This window comes from Musca vetustissima, unplaced genomic scaffold, assembly GCF_032173495.1.
Source record: "Musca vetustissima isolate MV318-11 ecotype Yass unplaced genomic scaffold, APGP_CSIRO_Mvet_v1 utg29509, whole genome shotgun sequence".
Classification (NCBI taxonomy): Eukaryota; Metazoa; Arthropoda; class Insecta; order Diptera; family Muscidae; genus Musca; species Musca vetustissima.
In genome coordinates, this window is record NW_026883678.1 from 415,946 (window position 1) to 442,774 (window position 26,829).

Below are 26,829 nucleotides of genomic sequence, written 5' to 3' on the forward strand. Positions count from 1 at the left end.
GGAACTAAGAAAAAATAGAAAATTCCCCGCACAACAGCTTCATCTTTAATTCATGAAGACAATTTGTACGGAAACCGTACAACAACAAATACACGTCATTACAATTATATTGTCATAAATTAACATTTCATTGATCCACTGCCACAACCAAACAAATGAATAAATTTTCTCTAACAAGATCTGTCTGCCAGTCTGTTTCTCTGTCTCTCGGTTTATCCATTACACTGAACTATCAGTCAGCTGGTTATCCGTTTTTTTCTAAACTCAAACCTTAATTGTCAGCGTTAATCACTTGACATTTTTTTCAAAAGAATTATAAACGTCATTTTGCAATAATTGCAGAATAAAGAAATTAATGACAACATTCGCACATCTGTTGACACTTGTTAGCCATCATCACCAGCCAGACTCGTCAGCGGCATCGTCATCACCAGCAACGTCTGATTGCGTTTAAATGTTAACAAAATTCCTTTGAATGATTAATTGCTGGAAAATTGTTTTGTCAACAACATCAGTCAAATCTATGCCTCTGATGATGCGATTTGTAAAAAATAGAAATAAAATACACAACATCTACAATCAAACGCCAAGTAATGTCATATTCAATTTATAACAATTTCCTTGTCACATATGTGCATGCGTATTGCTTATGCATCTGGTTGATTATATTTGTCATATTAATAATTGATTTGTCATTTCAAATATTATAAAATGTAAAAAAATTGTTTAAACATTTAATTTGATGTTGCGGTTTTATGAGTTATCATTAAAAATATCGGTAGACCATGTGGCGTATGATCAACAGACAGTTTGTCTTTTTTTAGGGGGAAGTAATAATTTGTAGGATATATTGAATTTTTCTAGTATTTAAAAATTTTTGTCTATGTCCGAAAATTAAACGAAGGGAATAGAATGTGATCCCAAGATTTTAGTGAAAGCTCAATGCGGAACACAACAACAACAGGATTCGGTCAAAAAATATTATATATATATATATATATATCAGAATGGATCCCATCTTCGGACTGGATCTAGGCTTGGTAAAGATAATAGGTTGTACAAAGCTTGGTTCAAATCCGACATTCCATTTGTCTGATATTGAATTAATAAATATCAAATTTTTTACCATTTGTCGGGCGTGGGCCAATGGGTCACATCTTCGGTTGTACAATAGATTGATATTATGAAATTATTTTTTAGCCCAACTTCGACCATTTCGAGGGGGAGATACCAGAAGGAGTGAACCGATATTCCCCATCTTCGAACTTGAACTAAGTTAAATAAAATTATTACGGTGTGCAAAGTTTGGGGGATATCGGTTATCAAATTCTAGAGTTATCGTACGCACCAGCCGGCCAGACAGACGGACATACATTTGTAAATCGACTTCAAATTTTCTTAAACGCATATGGTCCAAAGAAACATGGGGTCTAAAACATACAAGTATATTTCGATGAGGCACATTTTTGCAGTATCAAAATGTATATACACTCTTAAGGTATAAAATCAAGGAAAATTAAGGCTTAGATTTTTTTGACCCACATTTGATGTAACTCCTAAATGTCGGTATTTTAGAGTTTGGCTCGTTATTGGCAATAATTTAGTATTTTTAAATCCTATTGAATATACTTTGGGTACGCTTTTAACTGAAATGACTCTAACCTGGTTCTAATTCGGTTTTAAAACTTCTTACCAAAATTCGGTTATCGGTTACTCTCAGTGTGAGCAGCAGCCATACGGATGAAAAATGTTTAAATAGACTAAAAATTACTATGGCACATTGTTAAACATTTAACGTTAAACGGACATGGTTAAAATATTAGGCAGTGCAAAGATTGGTTCAAATCGAACAGTCCATTCGCATGATATTATAAAATTAATATTCGGCAAAATGTTGACCATTATAAGGGGAGGTAGCAGAAGGAGGGAAGTACCATCGAGAGTTATCGTACTCACCAGCCAGCCAGACAAATGGACGGACAGACTACATATAGTCTGAAACGGATTTTGTCTAAAGAAACATGGGGTCTAAAACCAATATTTCGATGAAGCACAATATTGCTATAGCAAAGTGTATTACCGTCATGAGCATAAGACCGACTAATGGATCCATAACCGAAGGCGTAACCTCCTTAATTTTTTGTCTTGAGTGACTATAGCAAGAGACGTATGTGGGATTTATTTCATAGTGTTTTTTAGGTACTATTCGCAATAAAACACCTACAATCGTTATTGGCTTAAAGTAAAAAATAAATTATATTTTAAAGAGCTTGTTTCTTTCTTCTGAGGAAACGAAATACCCCCCTTTCTGCGTTTCAAAAATTTGAATTTATATTTTCATTAAATTCACACCTACAGTAATTCATGAATGTCCTTTAAAATTTCAAGTGAAAATCTAAACAACTCTTGAAGATATAGCCGATTTATTGTGTCAGCATCAAGCGACGACAAAATTGCTTCTCAAAGCGCGTTTTTCCAACACAGTGTTTCTACGAATGGCGGGTTCGATAACTCAAAAACTAATAATCCAATCGGTTCAAAATCATATCATATGAACTAGGATAAATGTAATCGATCAAGATATTTCTTATTTTCTAACTTGGTTTGTAGTCAAAAAAAGAGAATTTTCATAGGTCCAAACATTAAATTTCATAGGTCCGCCATATTATTAATTGTGATGTTAATAATCCTAATTCATACCAGTTCCAGGACATGTACTCTTTCGAATGATATTGGAATGTTTGAATACGAACGTTTCAGTGAAATCAGAAATCATGCCTGCGATAGAACAGATGGACTTTTCTTTAGTTACAAAAATAACAACAAAATTATGTCAATTAATTTCCATATCCTTTAAGTCTTCAAATACTTATAATATTATGCACGTTCCTTTGCCAGTCGTTTGGAAATCACCAACATTTCACTCCCCTTAAGTTAGAAACTAGGCTATAGAACATCAATTTACAGAAAATTAAGTAAGACCTTTTGTATGGAGCTATGTAGATATGGATCTTCATGAATACAAATTCAAATTGCAGCCACTTCGAAATGCGGTTAAAGCTCAAAATCGTTTTTCATTATTCTTGTAATCCGACTGCTAATGCATTTGAACAAACATAAAATCCACATTTTTTAATAATGGTCGGAAAACAATTAAACCTTTCTTTCTGTTCATTCGTTTATTTTGTTGTCAAATGTCTGTTTCATCTTATGTTACTTTTAAATACAAACACCTTAACGTTTATTTAAAAACCTCATAAATTCACCACACCACAACTATGGTGAATTGAAAATATTTACTTTGTTAATATTTTGAACTGAGATTAATCCGGAAATTCATAACTGAGAGCTGAGACTAAAGTTAAGTTCCTAGCACAACAACATTTGTATTGTGTACTCAGTTGTAAACAACAGTAATCAGGAGAGAAACAAAAACAAATCAACAAACGTATGCTTAGCTGATGCTGGACATGGAAAATAACCGTAATATTTGTATCTTTTGCACAAAGCGGAGAGTATTAAGTTGAGATTATGTGAGTATTGTTTGGTATTGAAAATAAAAGGGTTGCCATTACTCGAAATTATGAATATGCATAAAGTTGCTAAATAATTTAATGAAAGAAAATGGAACTTACCATATTAATTATCTGGAGTTTTCAAAACTGAAATAAAAAATTAATTAAAATATCTATGAAAACTAAAATATAAGAAATTGAATTTAATACTGCAAAATAATATTATTTAGCTTAAAAATAAAGAACGAATAAAAAATAATAATATATAAATAAATGGATATTATAAAATATTTTAATTTTTGCCGAAACAGTGGTCAAGCCAATTTTGAAACACAGAGTTTTGCAGTAAGATGTGTTATTATAAAAATGTATTTTTGATTATTTCATAACAACGAAGGTTTGCCCTATACCTCGTAAGCCTCCCGAGCTATATCTTTGAGGTATTGGATCACTGCTGGGTGTTGGGGCTTTTTAAACACTTGAGGCTACAGGAGTGACGTTTTTAGTTGCTCTTGAGCACAAATTTCTTCACCAAAAAAAAAAAATTACTGTAAGTAGGTTAAAAATTAATATGGCTAATGAGTTTATATATATTTTCCTACTCTAAAAATATGCATCGTCGAAATATTGGTTTTTAACCACATTTCATCCAAAGTTTGCACATCGTAATATTTTTTCCCAAAATTATTTCATGTTCGAAGATGAGGAATATTGGTCCACTCCTTGTGGTACATCCGCCATAAAATCGTGAAAATTGTGTTAAAAATTAATATTATATTATCATTCGAACGGACTATCCGATTTGAACCAAACTTTGCACAATCGTTTATCTTTAACAAGCCTAGATCAAGTAGGAAGATGGGACTCATTGGTTCACACCTTCTGGGACCTCTCGCGCAAAAGATCAACATTTTCAATATTTAGCCTAGATCGGCCTAGATCGAGAAGGAGCTGAAGGGCTGAAGGCATATATCTGTCGGCAACACCAACTGACACTTTTTTACTTGTTTTAATGCCGAAAAAACAGGACCTTTTAGGTGGGATTATATCAAAACATGAGCCTACATTTATACCTCACAAATTTGTATATAAATCAGCTTCCAGAACCCTTTATACCAAATTACAGCCCTATCGGTTAGAAAATGCCACTGAACACTTCAAAATATCGAAAATAGGATGGTAGCATTCCGGCATTGATAATTTTTGGTCGGAAAATTTTACATCAAATTAGAGGGAATTGTTTCAAACATCCCCAAAATACAGTGCACAATTTCAAATATCTGTGTAAAATATTGATTTCAACGGTGACGGAGAGACGGACACGCATAATTCAACATATAAGTTTATTGCGATCAAAATAATTTATACTTTATGGGGTCTCCAGTTAATATTTTGATACGTTGCAAACGGAATGACTACTTTAATTTATATCAATGTTAATTTTTTATTTTTCTTAAAATTTAAATATGTAATTTGATCGATATTTTAATTCGATTTTGTAACACTGTGTCATTTCCCACACTTTTCAAACTACGTATTTCTCAAGTATGGCAACCCCAAGGGCCTGAGTAAATTTAATTAACCAACAATACTCTCTTGGTTAACCGTTGCTACTCAGCTGTTATTGTTATTGGATTTTTTTTCAATGTGTTTGTTTGTTTAACAAATCGAACAAGTTAAGCTTATAAAGTGCAGACCCTTTAAGTATTTAGTTGTTAGCGATAGCTCGCTTGAGACGGTTGTGTAAACGCTTAGTTCAACGGACGTGACTAAACTAATGTCGGTACGGGGGAAATAAGTAAATTAACAGAAAGAAAAAAAAAAAAACGCTCGCGCACTACTCAATCAACCAACTGAGTATTTATTGGTCATATAGAATTGAATAATACAAAAAAATTGAATTTTTTAAATTATTATTGAAACGTAAGAGGCGCGCGCGACCATTCACTTGTTGTGAGAAAAAAATACAGCAAATACAAAATAAATAAAAAGCAAAGCAAACAAAATTAAATAAACAACAACAAAATTATTAAAACCAGAAGTGCCTTTTTATGGCTTGCAAAAAAGCAATTAAAAAAAGATAAAATAACAAAAAAAATTTTGGTAAACAAATTTTAAAATTAAAAAAAAAATAATAAAATAACATAAAAGAGAGCAAAAATAATCAAGATAAAGTTTTAGTTTTATTTGAAAAAAAAATATACAAAAATAAATAAAAAAGTTAAACAAAAAAATTGAAAAGAAAAGAAGTTTGTGTTCCAAGTCTTTTGTTCGAAAACCAACCACAACAACAAAAAAGTGTAGATTGTGAATTATGAATTAAAATCCCACTTGATAGTGTTAAAAAGTATTAATTATGGCTTTGACAAACTTTACCCTGCCCTTTGGGGCCTTGACACAATCAGCTGGCGTTGCTGGCCCTTGGAGTCCCACAGTTTCACCCTTACATCCCATACATCATCAATTGGCCAGCAATACAAATAATCTACTCTACTCACCCGTAGATCATCAGCAACAGCCGGGCGATGGTTCGGCACCACCACCGGGATCGGATTTTTACCAAAATAATCCCTATGCTCCGCCACAGCAGACTTCGTATCAACAGTACAACGGCAACAACAATGGAAGACGTAAAAATGCATATTTGCCACCAGTGCCATCTGCAGGTACCCGTAATACCCAATATCATTTGCAACAGCCATCTGCTGTGCCACAGCAACAACAATATCATCATCAACAAACACAACAACAGCAGCATCAGCAACCGCAATTTAGTCACCTTAATCCGCAACAACATCAGCAAAATAACAATAATGCCGCCGTTTATAAAACTGCATCCTCATCCTCGTCAGCATCGATAACTTCATCATTAACAGCCTCCGCTAGTAGCAGCACCATAACAACCAGCAATGGTCCATCATCCAATACTCGCACATATGGTGAAGGTAGTTACTCAAGATTTCCTCAGCCTCAGAATAATAATAACAACAACAATAACATCCAAAAAGAATCATCAACCGCACAACAACATCAGCAATATTTCAATTCCTTTGCTTCGGTCAAACAAAATCAACATCAACAATCTCGTCTAACTGTAGGTACATCTGCGGGTGGCATAAATTTCGGAGCACCACCCAATACAAATGTGGAACAGCCACCACCTTCCACACAATATGGCGCCAGTTCGGCTAATGGTAATAAGCCCAACACTGGTGACAATTCCAATGATGCTGCCAACGATCCGTATCCCGATAGACCACCCGGTTTTACAAGAGTTCAAGCCGGTCAGGGTTCTAGAACGGGGGTACATGCGGTTCTTGATTATGATTTGGAAGAGGGTGAAGAAGATGATTATTATGATGCTGAAGATCAAGGTGAACCCGTTAATAAAGGTAAGTTTTTATTTTTTTCGGTTGAGTGTGTTTGTGTTGGACATATTTTATGAAGACAAGTTATTGGACATAAATGTTCGAGTGTGTGTGTGTGCGTGTGTGTTTTATTTATTAACAAGAATATAAAAATTTGATGCGAACTATGACTAAGTCGAAGTTAATGTTTGACGAACATTTAGTTAAATTAGATCACCTTTTTGTTCTGCAAAGAGTTTCGGTTTTCCCATAGACCATATTGTGAAATTCCAATAGAATATCGTAATAGGTATAACCTCCACCATACAGTGAAGCACATATTAAATTTGTTTCCGTTCCGTTTGCGACAACTCGAAATATTCCGGGGGCCAAGTGAATATTTCGGAGCGTTCCAAACGGAAAGAAGTAAATTTAATATGCGCTTTAGTTTATGGTTGGAGGGTATACCTATAAAGTTTATATTTTCTAGAACAGAAAAACATTTCTAAGTCGCCATCTCCGTATGTAGGTTAAAAACACGATAGAGCTCGCACAATTTATAATAGAGATTTGACTCATAATAACTCATAAATTGTCACTATTCCTAGGTTATTCGGTATTTAAAATATAAAACATGGATACACTTTTTAGGATTGTGGATTATTTCAGTCGAAGTTTCTTAACCGAATTATCTGTCATTGGTAGGAATTTTTTCTACCCAAAATGTTTATATATAGGATTATCCACTTCGTGGTTTCAAAGATACGATACGACGTAAATAATCCACATATAAAACATATTGTTCATGGTATTTATATATATGACACTGACTTTTTCTGGATGTATTGGCCCCTCTTCAATTACTCGAACCCCAAATACAACAATTTTGTTTATTAATATACCCAACGAGTGATCCAAAATGTACAAAAGCAACGCATTTAAAGAAATTTTTTTTTTAAATTTGGTGTAATGGCGTAATTGATTATTTTTATGCCCTACACAACTATATGATAAGGGTATTACAGATTTGTGTGTCTGCAAAAACACGGTTTTCGCGTAGCCCCACAAAAAAGTCAAAAGTCAGACATTCCATCATCGTTTCCGAGGAAGTAAAGTCCACACACACTTTCGGACCAAGGAGTGCATAAAACACTCACTTTTTCTGGATGTATTGGCCCCTCTTCAATTACTCGAACCCCAAATACAACAATTTTGTTTATTAACATACCCACCGAGTGAGAAATGTACTTCATCGCTAAGGAAAATTTTGTTCGATATGGTAGTGACGGAATGATTATTTTTATGCCCTACACAACTATATGGTAAGGGTATTACAGATTTGTGTGGCTCACGGGTTTGTAAAGCCGCGATATAGTCGATCTCGACATGTGTGTCCGTCACGAAATTTTGCATGTAGGTTCCGTTGGGGTCAAATGTTATGATTTAGGAGATCAAATGGACTAAAAACGTTATTTCTGTTTTTTTGAAAGCCTTATTTTGCACAGACAAAGGGATCTGAATAGAGAAATAACGAAATCTGCATGTTATGACGTAAATATTCACCTCAAGAAAATATGTTTCTGAATTATTAGAAAATTGGTTGGTTTATCGACTTAGTTTGACAGATGTCGAATTTCAGTCACATATTTTTATACTCTTCACCACACTGTGGTACAGGTTATTATGTCTTTGTGCATATGTTTGTAACAGGCAAAAGGAAACGAGATAGACACATGGTTCTTTTTGAGAATATGCATAGAATCACTTTCTGAGTTGATTTATGCATGTCCGTCTCTCCGTCCGTCCGTCCGTCCGTCCGTGTATTTTTGTGAGCAAATTACTGGTCGCATTTATGATCTGAATTGGATGAAATTTGCCACCGCTCATTTGGCCCAAGGACGAACCCTATTGAAATTTGAAAAAATCGGTTCAGATTTAGATATAGCTGCCATGTATAGATTCGTCCGATTTTAACCAAGTTCCAATATTTGTCTGATTGACACAAAATTTTGCACAGTGTACTGAATTAGGTCCAGTGTATGTGAAGTTTTATTGAAATCGGTAAAGATTTAGATATAGCTCCCATATATAGTTTCGTCCGATTTTAGGTAAGTGGTCCGATTGAGACGAAATTTGGCACAACGTATGGAATTGAAACTAGGATAGAGTGTGTAAAGCTTCATTTAAATCGGATCAGATATAGATATAGCTCATATATATAGTTTCGTCCGATTTTAGGTAAATGATGCACCAAACTCCCACAGTTTGTTTGAAAGAGACACAATTTTGCATAGCGTACTGAATTCTGTCCGGTTTGACGTGTGTGAAGTTTTGTTGAAATCGGGCCAGATTTTGATATAGCTACTATATATATAGTTTCGTCTGATTTTAGACAAAATTTTGCACAGCGTAGTGTATTTATTCTAGTTTGAGATGTGTGAAGTTGTGTTGAAATCGGTTCAGATTTAGATATAGCTTCCTTATATAGTTCGATGGTTTCCATCTTCGGACATGATCTGGGTTTAGTATAAATAGGATTTTCACTGTTTGGATCAAATCGAACATTCCATTCGTTTGGTATTTTATAAACAACATTTCAAAACTTTTGATCTTTATGGGGGATGTACCTAATGGATGAATCGATTTGTCCCATGTTCCGACTTGATATATGCTTTGTAAACATATTACGATGTGCAAAGTCTTTATGGAATTAAGTTTTCAAAATTTTTACAATTTGTGGTTATGGAAGATTGGACCGATAAGTCCCGTGGATTAAATATTAGGCTATGTAAAGTTTAGTTCCAGTTCCAGTAAAATATTAAAACAACAATTTTCAGTAAAATGTTAACGATTTTGTGGGAAAGCTGCTAGAAGGACTGGATCGATATTCTCCATTCTCGGTTTTAAAAAAATTAATTTTGTTAAATTTTATTTCAAATCTAGTAAAGTTTTTAAAATTTAAAGTGAAAATTTAAACAACTCTTGAAGATATAACCGGTTTAGAAGTGTTTCACAAACTTTAAAGGCGCTATTCTCAAAACAGGGTTTTTACGAATGGCGGGCAAGATATTAACATTTTTTAAGGGAACCCCACCCATTCTCGATTTTAATTTTTCAAGATTTTCAATGGGCTGGTAAATCAATACCAAAGCTTGTTAAGGTTTGTAACTTTGCACATATATATTTGAAGATTTAAAAAAGAAGAAAAATAATTTACAAAAATTTTTTGTTATTGCTTTGCTGTTGTTTTTTGTAATTAAAGAAAAGTCCTTATTTTTGATGGCGGGCATGATAACTCGTCACTGGATCATCGGAATCCGAAAATTCCAACGGCGTTAGAAAGAGTACACGTCTGGCTCTCGTATGAACTAGGATTATTGACTTCGCTCTAAAATTAACAAAATGGCGGACCTTTGAAAAAATATTTTTGAAAATCGCCGAATTTTGACCAATAACCAAGTTAAAAAATAAGGAAGATCTTCACCGATTGGCTTTATCCTAGTTCATACGATAGCTATACACTCACAGAGAAACGTGAAAAATTTCAAATCGATTGGGTTATTAGTTTTTGAGTTATCGTGCCCGCCATTCGCAAAAGAGAAAAACTCGTTTAAAGTTCGAGAAGCCCTTCAGCCGTCACTTGATGCTGACACAATAAATCGGCTATATCTTCAAGAGTTCTTGAGATTTTCACTTGAAATTTTGTAGAGACATTCTTTAATTAGTGTAGAATCGAATTAAATAAAAAAATGACCCCGAGAATGGGGGGTCCCCTTAAATAATTTTTAACACGTTAACTTGTTCGGTTAATATCTTCTTTATTTTCTAACTAGGTTTGTGATCGATATAATGCATGTTCATTTGCCAGCCAGTTGGAAATCGCCGAAATATCGAAATGAAGAAAAATTATGATGTGCAAAGTTTGGATGAAATCGGTTACTCATTTAGAGAATTATCATGCACACTAATCTTACAATTATCTGAGACGAGATGGGATCTACAACTAAACATGGGATCTACAATATTTTGATGATGGATCTAAAATATTTTGAAGACATACCCTCAGACTTATGGATAATAAGGGCAAGACTGCCAACAGAACCTTCGTAGTAAATTACATTACAAAATTAGAGAACTTTTTACCAAAAACGTATTCGAATTAGCACCGTAGAGCGGGAAATAAAAAAAAAGAAAGACATGCCTAGACTTGAAGCCATATTTTCTGCATTTCAGTTTGATGGACTTAAGAACATTTTTGAGTTAAGTACATATATTTGAACTTGATTTAAGTTTCTACTCCGAAAATACATGTTCCCGAGAAATTAACTATCTATGAAAGGGTAACTGTAGGTCATCATAATTTTCTGGAGAAGTTCAAATAGTATCATATTTGTATTGATTTTTGCCACGTTTAAAAATATGCCCAATGCTGGTCAATTATATATTATGGGCAGGTGACTGTAAAAACTTCTTCAAGATCAACATTTAAAATTATGCTACTTTAAAAAATTCCCGAAAAATACATTATTTCATGGGATTTTTTATTAAAAAATTTGTGGGTTTATCCCCTTTTAAGAAATTGGGAATATCCATGCTAATTTATTTATTTTTTGTTCACATCTTTTGGGACCCCTTTTGTAAAAACCAATCGATTTGGTTCTAAACCCGCCACACATCTATTTACTTTTTTTTATTAACGCAAAGTTTCCAGGCAATGACTCAGTAAAAAATATTCGTGATTGAAATTTTTATAAATAAAAAAAAAAATACATAAATGCAATTGAAATTGAAATTTGTTTCATTGCTTATTTTTTTTTTTTTTGTATACCCCATTTGATTAGTGAATGTGTTGGCTGGCGATGCTCATAATTAAATCAAAAACAATTTTTTTATCTCTTTTGGTGTTAGCAATCAAATCATGGCAAAATGACAATTTTTTCCTTATGGATTTCCGTTGCTTTGAATTTTTGTTTAAGTACTCATTTTATATGTATGGGGAGTACCAAAATTTATTAAGCTTGCCACCATATACATACAAATACAAATTTATTAAGCTTGCCACCATATACATACAAACATGGGTTAGGGGTTGCATTAAGTATTGATATAGTTTTCACAGTAAGAAGACTTTGGTAAACAAATTGCATTGGAAGTATTTTGAAAACATATGCATAACATATGGAAGCATAACATATGTTATGCTTATAGATGTATAAACCTATTTTCGAACTAGTAGGATCATTTTTTGGTTTCTGAAAAAAAGAAGATTCTTTCTATTGAAAACAAGTCATTTCATTTGTCTTAGGATAGAGGTGTGCAAAAAGAGAGGATAGTAAATGAGAAACCGCTATTTGGAATGTCTTACAAAAAGAGAACGAGCTTATTGATACATGCAAAACACGGGCACCAGTTCCCATGGTTGCCCAGCATTATCTTAGAAATACCTTTATATAGAAAAAACAATCCTCAGTGGCCTAAGGAATCCTTTACTTTCGAAAAAGGAGGATTTGGACATTTTTCCAAAAGAAAAAATAAACTTCAGTGGTCTGAGAACTTTTTTCTGTATTTAAAAGTCTGTTACTGAAATACAAAGGATTTTTTTTAAACTCTTCCAAGCTGAGTTTTTTTTCCAGTAGACAGAATTTTTTATAATCAAATCCTTACAGAATGAATAATCCTTAGAATGCTGGGGAATTTTTATCCTAAAGTAAATAAATATATTTCGTCTATGAAAAATAATCCTCATTGTCTTGGGGGATTTTTCCGATAACAAAAATCCCCAATACTTTAAAATATTTTCCCTCTTCATCCCTCATCACGTCACACAAATAAAATTTTATTTTTTCTCACACTCTTCAACATTTTTTTAATGATATCAATAATTTCAAGCCCCTGCAAAAAATCTGTTAACATAATTCAAGTTGAAGATAATTATCTGTCAGTTATTTGAGTGCAAATATGATGTGTGATTGTCGCCCCAAATAAATATATACGTTCCGATCTTTTTGAGTAACAAATTTAAAATTTTTTGACACATCAATAAATGCCGACACCTAACACCCATATAACATTGTTTTCAATACTTTAGGCGAATAACAGCTAACGTAAATGGTCAAAACCACAAAAAATGTTCATAGATAGGTGGAATACAACATGACTCGATACAATTCAATTCGTACGCACAATATACAACAAGACAATAACATTTTAATTTGTAACAAAGTAACATGGATACACTACACATACATATATATTGTGTAATCGATACCAATTGGACAGCTTGAGGCTATAGGTAATTTCACGAACATTTATAGATTTAAAGTGAGAGAATTTCAATGTTTTAATGGTAAATATGACTAATCAACGATAATAGCAAGGTAATAATAAATAGGGCTAACCTATGACTCGTAATCTACGGAGTAACGAATATAATCAATTTGTATACCTTTCATCATACTGGGGAGGAAACACCTCAACATATTCATTGTGAAATCATTTCAGATCAAAATAAAATTTCATATACATTGACCTACCACACTTCTTCTGCTAAAATCATAAAAATGATTCCAGACTAAGTTTATAATATTGATCAGTCCTTCGACATTGCTTCTACATAACGACGCCGCTCCATTTTAGTCATTTTGAGGTCGCTCCATTTTAGTCATAGTCGGTCTAGCCCAAAAGTTATGACTATAATTTAGCATTTTATTTACTTAGAAGGCCAAATATTTCCATTGATGTTAAATTTTTAATATTTCGAGAGTCTGGGGTGCGTATTCAATTCATATTTTGAATATTAACCATATACAGCGCCACCTTTATTTTAGGAATTTTATAGTTCTTAGTACCATTTTCCACTTGCGGATAAAATAGCTTCTCGCAAAAAAATTGCAAACGTGTCCTGTTTTTGATATGATCCCACGTAGACCTCTAATTTTACAACTAAAATGAGTGTAATTCGGCATTTTTTTGATGTAATTTAACACAGTGATCCCGCCCGGTTTTTAGAGGATAAAGTACATAATAACAAACCATTTTGCATATAAGCCGCTGTTTTGGTCCATTCGGTTTTGAATGTTTGTGACGAAATTTTCAACAGATTAAGCAGTAATTTGGCATTCCGGTCTCGCTTTTCCAGTATATGTTCATAGGTTCAATCGCATAGCCCTAAATACAGTTCCGCTACAGTTCCGTTTTAGATATTCTGATGGTCATAACCGTTTGATCCAACCGAAGGGAAGGTATTTTCCACATGATCCCTATATAACTTCGCAGGCCCCATTTTATGAATTTTAATGGTTTTATTCGAATGTCAAAATAAAAAAAAATTGTATTCAAAAGGGAATAACTGAATAACTTTTCGCAATGACATAAAAGTGAAATCTGAATCTGAGTCAGGAAAGTGTCCATAGTCGATGTAATGAAACAATTTTCGGAATGTTATACTTTGATTTTTGACTTTCGTCCACTGTGCGATCACTCTATATTCCCCTTAGTTTGATTTTACTAAAATGCGAGACTATCTCTTCTTCCATATTCTATCTATATGTATAAAATTCAATTATTTGTTTGGGTGTTCCTTATAGACTCGAAAACGAATAAACAGATTTCGCTGAAATTTTCACAGAACATGCTGGATTTCACAGTAGAGAAAATATTCCATTATTTTTTGGGATGCCCCTTTGTTTCAAAACGCTTTATCCTCAAAACGCTGCATCGATTTCGCTGAAAATTTCACAAAACATTCATAGGAAGTCAAAGGAAGTATAGGACATCCCACACCCATTTTTTTAAAAAAACACAATATCCTTAAAACGGCTGAACCGATTTCGCTGAAATTTTTCCAGAACGTTCAGGAAACGCTTTATTCGCCATTAAAAGCGCTGGACCGATTTCGCTGAAAATTTAAAATAACATCCCTTAATTCATTTTATTGGAATCAAAAGGGGCGTGGCAATACACACTTTAATATTAAGAGGAACCTGGAAACTCACTTACCCTCTAAAAGATGCCATTTCATAAAACCTAACATACGATTCATGAATTTATATAAAATACTTTAAAAGTGGCACCGTCAATCGTTCATTTTGGATAGCTGAAGAAGCGCCTACGTCAACATTTTTTATGAACCCAAATTTGTGTATCCTCTTTTCCACCTAATAAGAAATATTAGCCATATTTATACCCTACACAAGGTATGTCAGGGTATTATAGCTTTGTGCAGCCCCAAAAGTTTGTAACGCCGCGAAATATTGGTCCTAGACCCACCTTTAAGTATACCGATCGTAATATCTCGACCAGCTGAGTCGATATGTGTTTTCGACCGTCCGTCTGTCCGTCCGTCCATCTGTCCATTATAATTTGTAAACACGATACAGGCCACAGTTATGGACCAATCTTCATGTAGGATGGGTTCTAGTCAATGAAGACCCCTATTGTTTTTGGTAATGATCGGTTAATATTTAGGGGGTGAAATCGACCAAAAACTAAATTTTTGTCTGATTTTCTGGTCGCTCTAGAGGCCGCAATTATGGCCCAAACATGGCGAATTTTTACATGGAGAAGGGGATCAGGACAAAGTATGAGCATTCCAGTTTTGATAAAGATCGGCCAATATTTAGCGGGTCAAATGGAACCTGACTTTTGTGTGAAAAATAACAAAATTTGTATTCTATGGCGTATATATTTACTCCTGAAGGACATACACCCGAGATGTTGATAGTATATCCAAGAGAAGTGGATGACCTTTATTGATACCAATTACATTGTAGTATGTGCTCGGATGTGGGAGTTACACTTAAATATTTACAGGTTCTTACGTACTCAGATATTATTTAGTAACACATTACCACACTAGAGGCGGAAATATAGCGCAAATCGCTTTGAAATTTTCCGTGAGGGTCCAGGTATGGTCAAGGATAACGTCTTTAATTTTCGGTGATGATCAGATAATAATATTGGGATGCAGTGGATCGAAAACTTATTTTTTGTGTGTTTTTTTTTTTGAGTCTATCTGTAGGCCACAATTGAAAGCCGTACATCACAACACAACCCACGGTGAAGGGATATGGGATATTAGTAATATTGATGGACCTCTAGTCGGTCGGTCAAGCGAAATATTGCCCAAATATAAAGAACCACACAACGTTACATTTTCGTGGGTGTTGTGTAGGGTATCATATGGTCGGCCCCGTCCGACTATACTGCTCCGCTCACTGGTTTTTATATACAATTTCAAATCACACTGTCAAAAAATCCCAAAATTTTGAAGTTAATAAAATATTCGGATTATAAAGGCATGACCATCTCTAGTTCTTTTTAAATTATGAATTTCTTCGTTGTTCAATGAAGTCATTCTCCTCCTCCTTCTAAGTCATTGAATTATACAAAAATACCGAATTGCCATAACCAAATAAAGCAAATTTTTGTTGTTTGAAATGACAATTCAATAAAATTAAAAAATGTGTAAATTAAAATTTCAGTTCATATTTATAAAAATAAAATATATGCCGGTTATACCAAAAGACACAGATGTTCGTGAGTAATCTGCGACCAATTCTGGAGTTTCCCCCCCCACAACCCTACCATAAAAATTATATTTCAAACATGTTCTTCTAAGACAAAGCATTTGCATTCATTTTTAGTGGCAGCATCTTTGCCAGACAAATGAGAAGACGACGAAGACAAGACGACGAAACAAAGGCAACAACAACAATCATTATAACAGCGAAAACCACCATTTAAAATTCAGTTAAAATTCATCCAGCCAAAATCATCATCAGCAACAATGTTAACAAGGTCAGCCAAAGGCCTATAAAATAATACTTGTGGAAGGTCAAGATATGAGACACAATAACTTCGATTTTGTGTGTGTGTGTGTCTTTTAAAAGAAAAAAAATAAAATTGGGTGGTGCTTTTGGGATTAATAAGAAAACAATCGAAAAGAATCATCAGAAATAATTTTATTGTTAGTTCATGAGATACTTTGTTGCTAAGGGATTTCCACGTGTGTTTTGCCCTACACAACTATGTGCGGAAGTTTATTTTTGTTTACAATATATTGTAACACTAGTTTATATAAGTTACAAGCTGAAACCGTTGTGCTCCTCAGCCCCTAATAAAATTCTAGCAGAAAACAATGTGCGTTTGCAATATATACAAATCTTTTAATTTTCAAATTAGGTTACTTCTCGATCTTATTTGAGTCTTCGGACAAATTTACTGTCGGATACGTAGAAAAATCTGTAGATGAACTTTACCTATCTGACAATTTCTATGTAAAATTTGTATTGCTTTCTAAGGTTAATTATTTTAAAATACCGATATGAATGAAAATGAAAAAAAATCCTGATCTTTAAAAACAAAATTATATGGCAAAACAAAAAACAAAATTATATATGTATGTATATTTTTTTGGAAGAACGTGATATAGCTTTGGTGCAAATATGTACACAGTTTAGAGATCCAGAAGTTAGCGATTCCCAAACGTGTCTGGCTCTTAGAAACATGGACCCATCAAAATGTGGTGCACCTTTCTTGTGGGCGATATTTCAAAACCCATATTTTAAATACTCTCTCATCTCACTGGGGTCCATCGATTATAATTCAATTTATTATGCAACAAAAATATTAGGCCTGATCCAGTCATTTATAATTACAAAAAATAAGTAGATCAAGACAAGTGGTTCAACAAACACTATTCCAATGGACATCCAGATTTGAAGCAATTCATGTATTAATCACATCTTCAGCACACTTGAAAACATCAGAAAAAAATGTTACAAAATTATTTATTTGTTTTCAGTCAAACAAAAAAGCGAGAAGTAGTACACTTGCACTCATAATTAATAAAAAAACGAACTATAAACATTTGATTGATGTGGTTTTACGAATAACTAAATAAATAAAACGTGCACTTTGCAAACCATTGTGTGGCATTTTTTGTTGTTATTTATTTTGAATACTGATTTCAGTTCACTTCTCAGCATTGGCGGGGAGGAATTATCCGAATTCAGAAGTGTTTGGTTTTAGATGCGATAAAAAAACAACGACGTAACGAAACAATCAAACACTGTTATTTCCTCCGCCCACGTATCATCCGTCGTATCGTTGTTTACTCTTCGTTTGACTTTGACGCTGCATTTGAAAAACAACAACAAAATCGCCTAATTGCTATTAAATAATATTGCCCAGACTCATTACGTGGTGAAGTATAAAATTTATTTGAGCATATATTTAATGCAAAATAACATCAACACAAATCAACTGATTGCAATGAGATCATTATGTGGCACAGTGGTTTCGGGGGATTTAGTCTAGTCCCAACAAACTAAGGATTATGAAGATGTTGGCCACATTTTATATTATATTTATTATTATACAATTTGGATTTTGTATACATATATTAAAAAAATATATATTTATAATAAACCTCTATCTTCAATTTGCTTGTTTTGGCGACTTAGAGAAAATTACATGATTAAATACGTGTGCAGGGGAAGTGTACCGGTAGCCAACATATTCGGATCCGAACAGGATTGGCACAACTATTACAATGTGTGAATTATAAATCACTTTAAATAAAATTAACATTTTCCAAAATATATGATATTGTCTCATATTAGATTACAAATCATTAGATTACAAATAGAAGTTAAACGATAGGTCCGATATTATGATATGCAAAATTTCGATTAAGAAGAATACTGCTTTTGTATGCTGTTATATATGTAATGGTATACATATATAACCTTGAATGTACCTTGAAATATTCATTATATACCTCATAGAATTTAATGAGATCGACATTAAATTTTATGCTGTCTATTTAAATCACGACAGTATTTATACCCTTCACCACACTGTGGTACAGGGTATTATGTCTTTGTGCATATGTTTGTAACAGGCAAAAGGATACGAGATAGACCCATGGTTCCTTTTGAGAATATGCATAGAATCACTTTCTGAGTCGATTACGCATGTCCGCCTGTCCGTCCGTCCGTCTATCCGTCCGTCCATGTATTTTTGTCAACAAAGTACAGGTCGCATTTATGATTTGGATGAAATTTGGCATAGGTCACTTATTTGGCCCAAGTACAAACCCTATTGAAATTGGGAAAAATCGGTTCAGATTTAGATATAGCTCCCATATATAGTTTCGTCCGATTTTACGTAAATGGTGGACCAAAGTCCCTATATATCATTCGATTTGCACGAAATTTGGCACAACGTAATGAATTAGGCCTAGAATGATGTGTGCTGAGTTTTATTAAAATCGGTTCAGATTTAGATATAGCTCCCATATATAGTTTCGTCCGATTTTATGTAAATGGTGCACCAAAGTCCCTATATATCTTTCGATTTGCACGAAATTTGGCACAGGGTAATGAATGAAGTATAGAATGATGTGTGTTAAGTTTCCTGTAAATCGGTTCAAATTTAGATATAGCTCCCATATATATTTTCGTCCGATTTAATGTAAATGGTCCACCAAAGTTCCTATATATCTTTCGATTTGCACGAAATTTGGCACAGCGTAATGAATGAAGTATAGAATGATGTGTGTTAAGTTTCCTGTAAATCGGTTCAAATTTAGATATAGCTCCCATATATATTTTCGTCCGATTTAATGTAAATGGTCCACCAAAGTTCCTATATATCTTTCGATTTGCACGAAATTTTGCATATCGTATTCAATTAAGTCTAGAATGATGTGTGCTAAGTTTCGTGAAAATCGGTTCAGATTTAGATATAGTTCCATAAATATTTTCGTCCAATTTAAGGTAAATGGTGTACCAAAATCCCTTAATATCTTTCGCTTTGCACGAAATTTGGCACATCGTAATGAATTAGGTCTAGAATGATGTGTTAAATTTCCTGAAATCGTTGAAATCGGTTCAGATTTAGATATAGCTTCTATATCTGACCAAATGAAAAAATTAGTATAGGTTGCCAAATGACATTTTTATGGATCCAATTTCATTTTGATGGTCCTTTTAAAAAGCGACGTCTGTTAGGATTCATTTGTTGAATATACCCAAAGTGGTGAAGGGTATCATATAGTCGGCCCCGTCCGACTTTACTGCTTTCCTTACTGGTTTTTGATATTGCTTTGAAATTCTGCACATACGTTAATATTGGGCCTGTGGTTTTCAAGTGGGATTCATAATTCCAGGTTTAGGTATAGACCCCACGAAACGATGCTGCACAATTTTGGCATTTTTGAGGTTATAGCCGTAATTTCCAACTAGGGTGGATGTAATTGGTCATTACAGCTTCCTGGCGAAAGAAGCATCTTCGCATCTGTCTGTTCTACATCCTTGCGTGGATATGTCCGATATAATGACCGGCAAATTGCCCAAGCCTTTAATATACTTGAACTGGCGTATTTTAAAGTCTACAATTACCAACCGATTGGTCATTTTGGGTTTTTGGAGGGTAAAAAAATATTTGCCAAAAATATAACTCCAAGTTTTGACATGACTGTCATATAAAGATCCCGATCCAAACTACGTATATTCTAAACGAATTGGTAATCGGTATGTAATATTGTGTTTTTGGTGGTTAAAAAAAACGTTATCGGGAAAAATGTTAAAGTTCCCGTTTTACTGAAGAACGAAGAGAATGTAACATCGCATTCCAAGTTCTTTGGGGATAAAAGAATTATTCACACAAAATTTCGACATCTAGGGACATCTTTCAACCGTATTGTCTGTAATATTTAATAACAGGCTATTGCTGGTTGTAACACTTTCTCGGAAAATGTTTTCGAAAATCGATCCAATCTGAAAGGTGATAACAAAAGAAGTTGACCTATAGACTCCATGTTCGGATTTAATGTAGGTTTGGTAAAATATTACGATGTGCCTCAAATGAAATGTATACCTTACAGAACTATGTTGTGTGGCCCAAAGAGTTTATAACGCCGCAAAATATTGGACGTTGACCCACCTTCTAGTGTACTGATCATCATATCTCGCTGAGTTGATCTAGACCTGTGTGTCCGTCTATCCAATATGTTAACAATCTTTACGATTGTTTACATATTGGATGTACCAATCTTTACGAAATTTTGCATGTATAATCGGTTTGGGCCAAATAAGTCCTCTTTAATTTTTGGTAATGATCCATTAATATTTAGAGTATCAAGTTGACCAACAAAATTATTTTTGTCTGTTCTTCATGTCGCTCTATAGGTCATAATTATGACGCGAACATCACGACATTTTGCGCCGAGAAGAATTACTCTTTTCATGATAATAGGTTAAATGTACCCAGACTTTTGTGTGAAAAATTACAAAATGTTCATTCTATGGCGGATATTTGTACTACGGAAAACATTGACCGGATAAATTGACAGTAAATCCAAGAGTAGTGGTTGACCTTTAAATTATTACCAATTATATTGATGTATGTACTCGGATAGGAGGGTTATACGTAAATATAGACAGGGGTATTGTAAATAAATTCTGGTATTGTTTCTTACCAAAATATAGGACGAAAATGTCCTGCTGACTGCTTTGAAATTTTACATGACATTCCCGTTATGCTCAAGGACGACGCCTATTATTTTCGGTGAATATGAGATGATATTTAGGGGAAGAAATGGACCGAAAATTATATTTCTGTCAGGTTTTCTAGTCGCACTAGAGGCCGTTACTTTATGCCGAATATCAGAAGATTATTAGGCCAACCACTTTTAATACGATACTATTTTGATATTTAGCGTGTAAAATGAACCAAGACGTTTGTGAGTACATTAAAAATATTAAATCTTATGACTCCGGGAAATCAGCTGTGGACTTCTGACTGTTCAAGAGGTTGGAAATACCGCGAAAAAATGCCCAGGCTTGGAATGTAGATCCGCAGTATTTTAGATTTCAGTGGTAGTTGTGTAGGTTATCATATAGCAGCCCCCGTTCGCTCACTGGTTTAAAATGTAGACACTTTGTGGGTGAGGTACCTGAAGCAGTAGACCGTTGGGAGCCATCTCTGTGATATGTCGAGGACATTTCAAATGACCAGTTATATAGTAGAATACTCATCTAACTATGGTAGTTCAAAGTTCATGAAATTTTTTTTTTAATTTCTTTCTTTAGTCAAATCGAATGAAGAATATTTTTGTCCCCCTTTTATCTTCAGTACTTATGCATATTTTTCCTCATAATTTTCTTAAATCTTAAACTAAATACACCATTTTGACATCTAAATACTCTACAAAAATGTCGCTTATAAGATTTTACAGAGAGATGTCTTAAATACAAGAAATCGATACTCGTATGTTTTCATCGTTCTTTTCCACTTTACAGTCATAGAAAATAACTCTTTGTACCACTGTGCCCATTAAAGTGCATTGTACCGCTACCGATTTTTCATTCTCATTGCGATGAGAGGAGTACTTAACCGAGTACTCATCAATCTAAAAGTAACTAAAGCGTCTAATCATCAAACTATTTCAAATGTTACTGTTGTTGGTGTTGTTGTTGTTGCTATTACTGCCGTCATTGACGTTGTTGTCGTCGTCTTCGTACATGTCGGTACCAACATACTGGATGTTTTTTTAATGTGTAATACCATTCACATTGAATATTTTGCATTTATTTTCTCAATTTAATTGTTTAAAACGTTGGTGGCAGTTCTTGTTGTTGTTGTTGTTGCTGTGAAGACGCTCTTCTTCTTGTGTGACTGACATACAAAGTTTTGTCAACAAAATGTTAAGAACTACTCACAGCAAAAACGCCAACGTACAACAACAACAAAACAAGCAAACGAACATTTGAAACATTTATGCCAAACTGGTTATCGGCAAAAATATTATTCGCCCATTCGTCGTGTCGTCTATGAGCATTTAAGTCAGTTTGCAATTAAATAAAAAGAAGCAGAAGAAGCAGAAAAGGGGAAACAATCAGAAAGACTTGGCTCATTTTGCAATAATTCGCATTTGACGGCAACGGCGACGACGACGATGATTTTTTAGTATTGGCCTGTATATCGTCTCCAAAACAATTTCCCATTCATTAGTTGCAATTTGTCGTTGTCGATGTTCACAAAACGAGTACCATCGAGAAGATCAATTTTTTTATTTATTTTTGTGAAGTGAATTGATGTGAAAAAGCAGTTTATTTTATTAGAAGTGTTTATTTCGGAGTTTTTATAAAATACCATATAATTTTATTTATTTTTTGTGTTTAATACAGTAATTAATTAAGTGATAACAAAAATAAAGTATTAAACAAGTAAATTCCATATAAAATAGATAAAACTAATATAAAGTGCCCAATAATCATTTATTAGCTGCATAATTCCCGAGAAACGCCAAGGCAAAAGTTTGTACGAATCTTAAAAAGTTATTAAACTTAGTTTTTAATTTAACATTTACCAGCACTGGGTGTGACTAAATTAATTGTCACATTAAATTTAAGCACTAGTTTTAATTTTTTTGTTCGTCAGTTTGGTAAGCAAACCAAAACTACAGCCATTGGCCAATGAATGGTAAAGGTCAAATTAAATATTATTAGTGTTATCAATTGTATTAATGTACTATTAATTAAATTAGTGTCTAAAATTTTAATATGTAATAAAAATTTGATTTTAATGACAGATATGAAATCAGATGACAACAGTTTATATATATTTAAATTTGAAGGGGTTTTTGGTTCGGCATCAGAAAAACAAGTAACAAAATCGAATGTCACTGGCGAGTATATAAAAAATCCAGATTTTTTGACCTCCAATATTCCGTCTATATGATTTTAAATAGAGAAAAGAAATCGACAGTCGTATACTTGCATAGTCTTTTTTCCAGTAATTCGATCCTTGCTCCAAAAACCTTATATCTACCAACCTTTAATATATTTCAAATGAATTGTACATTATGAAGAACTGTCGGCATCGTCTAAAATATATATCACAATTAAATAATAATTTATTCGCGGTAGATAGATCGGGATTTAAATAAAATTTTGAAACGGACTTTCAAATAATAAACCTAATTTTTGTATTGGCTTTTAAGAAGTTTACGTCGGGAAGTAACCTAAAAATGCGTGACAATATTTTCCATTTCCAAGACATTTGAAATTATTCGGATTAGGATTTCTGGAAATCCTTTCATTTTGGGTATATTTTTGTCTAATACCTCAGTCGACTCAGGGGTATGTTCGGTCCTCTTTTCCAGAATTGATTGAAAACTCATTTAAAACAAGTTGTGGCAGATCAGAATATTTTACAAAAATGCTCGACATAAGTCTCAGAATGTACCAAAATTCGAAAAGAAGTCTAAACGTCAAAAATCTTAAAAAATATGAAAACTCATTTTGGGGTTAAAGCCGATCTTATTGCGAGTTTGTAACAAATTTTCGCACTAGATGTCGTTTTAGAAGGATGGTATAAAAGAAAAAATGTTCTTCGTCAATTTTTAGAGGAAGTCACTGAAGAAGAGAAATCGGAATATATTATATATATACCGAATATATAGACATCAATTTTAGACAAAAAAATAAAAAAAAAATCATTGGACATGCATTCCTCTAGCTGGTGCATGCTCATAACCAGCACCTGACCACCGATCTTGAATATTTCGGCTGGTAAACCATCGACACCTGCTGCTATAGTATTCTTCAGCCGATTAATTGCTATTCTGACCTCATCTTGGCTAGGTAGTATACGCTCTATACCGTCACCTTTTATAGGTTCTAGGGTATCTTCTTCACCGCCACTATTTGCAAAATACTCCATCCAGATCCTCAGCACGCTATTTGTATCTGTCACCAGGTTTCCATCTTCATCTCTACAGGAGGATGCGCATGGACCAAAGCCTTTGGTTTGGTATTTCCGGACTTCATTCTGACTCCTCGATTTGCTCACGCTCACGTTTTTATTGTTATTTCTTCTTTTTTCTGAAAATGAGTTTCTCCTCTCTCATTTTCTCCTTAAAATTCTCTCTCTCATTACGTGTGATTAGAAAAATAGACAAAAATAACGCTTTGGTTTATTTCACCCCTTAAATATAATCTGATCATTAATGTAAACTACAGGGGTCGCCTTTGACAATATCAGCATCTTAAAAAAATTCTAGTGAAGTAATAGTAATAGACACTGTATATATTTATGAGGGGCCAGTAAATATATACCAAATGTACCCCCTAAATATTAAGCGATCATTAGGAAAGCAATAAGGATCCAAAGCTGTGTCATGTACAGTGTTTACAAATTATAATGAACCGATGGATGTACAAACTATTGCGACCGTAAAATGAGCAATATTTGTCAATGTTTAGAGTAGCGCTCCATTGTAGTATCTCGAAGGGTTTTCGGCATTTTCCCTATCGTAGAAGCTTTAATTTGGTATTCTAGGATATTAGAAAAGAAAACGAAATTTTTTGTTTAAATGCTCTGTATAGGTCCTATTTTTTATGCAGCATTCACATAAAATTCCGCCCATTTTCTTTTTTAGTTTTTATCAGTTTTTTTCTCACTGAATTCTAAAAATAGGTTCCAGTGTTGACATAGTCTCCATATAAAGGTCCTGGTTTTTTTGAAGATTTTAGGCTGATTGCAATAGTTTTGCAATCCGGGTTTATCTTTTTGGACAATTTTCGATATCAGTTGTTTTTTTTTACTAGCCCTCAATAGAAAGGTCCCCGTCCATTTTCAATATTATTAAGATTTTAACTAAGATATAACTCAATAAAATGACCTATGGCGATTTAGGCCTTTTGTGTTTTTGATAAGTCATGCAAAAGCCTGCATCCCCATATTCACCCCCTAAAGATAAATGCATATTAATATAGAATCTACGGTAAACATGGGAACTATATTCAAAAAATGTCTGTTATTGGATTTTTGACCCATTAATAACTTAAACAAAATATTTGATAGAATAAATTTTTCCATCATATTATTATAAGAAATTTGAACAATATTTTATATTCTAAAAACTTATATTTTTCACACTGGCATACAAATTGGTGTAGGGTATCATATTTCCTCTCACTGGTTAATTATTTTAAACTTTGTATACCACATTTGATCGAACTTATTAACTACTATTTAAAATATGAATAGACCTACCTCAACATAACAATAATAAAAATGTCTAATCACTTCTAAAACCCGCACAACACTTTCATTGAGATTTGCAAACAAAAAATATCAATAAATTGTTTGATTTGATTGATGCTACAACTTCTATAAATAGTTTGGTGATGAGTAGTGGTGGCAGCCTCCACCAACACATATTGTAAGAATTTCAAAATATTTTGAAAAAAATAAAACAAACAGACAATACATCAGCTGATTGACTACTATATATTACAAAGAAACCCCTCTTACTCCTCCCAATTATTTTAATTGAAATTGTTGGTATTTAGAAAATAAAATATTCCAAAACGATTATTGTCTCAGAAAGCCTTTACAATGTTTTACGAGAATGAAATCAATAATAAAAAAAATCATTATACCTTTATAAATATAAAACAACATCAATTAAACCAACAATTACATATCTAACATAAATTAAACAAAAACAATAAAACATATGAAAACGATTCTAAGTTGTTTTGTTTCATTCTCTCTCTCACATACTATTTCTCCCAACAACACGATTAAAGAGAGAGAGCATTACAGTCGTTAGAACGACTTTGCATGCGTTTGTGTCTTAAGTCTTTCGTTTTAATAAATACCACCGGTAGAAATACAAACAAATACCAGAAAAAAAACTATGCAAAACAGAAAATTGAATAAAACTTGTTCCCGTTTCATGCAATCTTCCGTATTATTTCAATTTACTACAACATTTACTACAACTGAAACAACAACACCAAGCAATGTGTTGTTTTAAACAGCAGGCAAATATTTTTTTTAACATTTAAAAGTGAAAAGTTGTAATAAAAACGTTTAAAAATCATTTCAAACAACAATTTATAAACTCAACACAGAAAATGCAAATGCACAGTTTTTTTTTGCATCTG

The 26,829-nt window shown here is 33.3% G+C and overlaps 1 protein-coding gene across 1 annotated transcript in view; it reads left to right on the plus strand.

Moving 5' to 3' along the window:
• The first annotated feature begins 5,871 nt into the window (after positions 1 to 5,871).
• Positions 5,872 to 26,829, plus strand: part of LOC133330614 (protein spaetzle 3-like) — a 64,532-nt gene continuing 43,574 nt past the window's right edge. The window contains exon 1 of the mRNA XM_061539054.1: positions 5,872 to 6,907. Coding sequence (XP_061395038.1) covers positions 5,872 to 6,907 — 1,036 coding nt within the window. The remainder of the gene's footprint in view (positions 6,908 to 26,829) is intronic.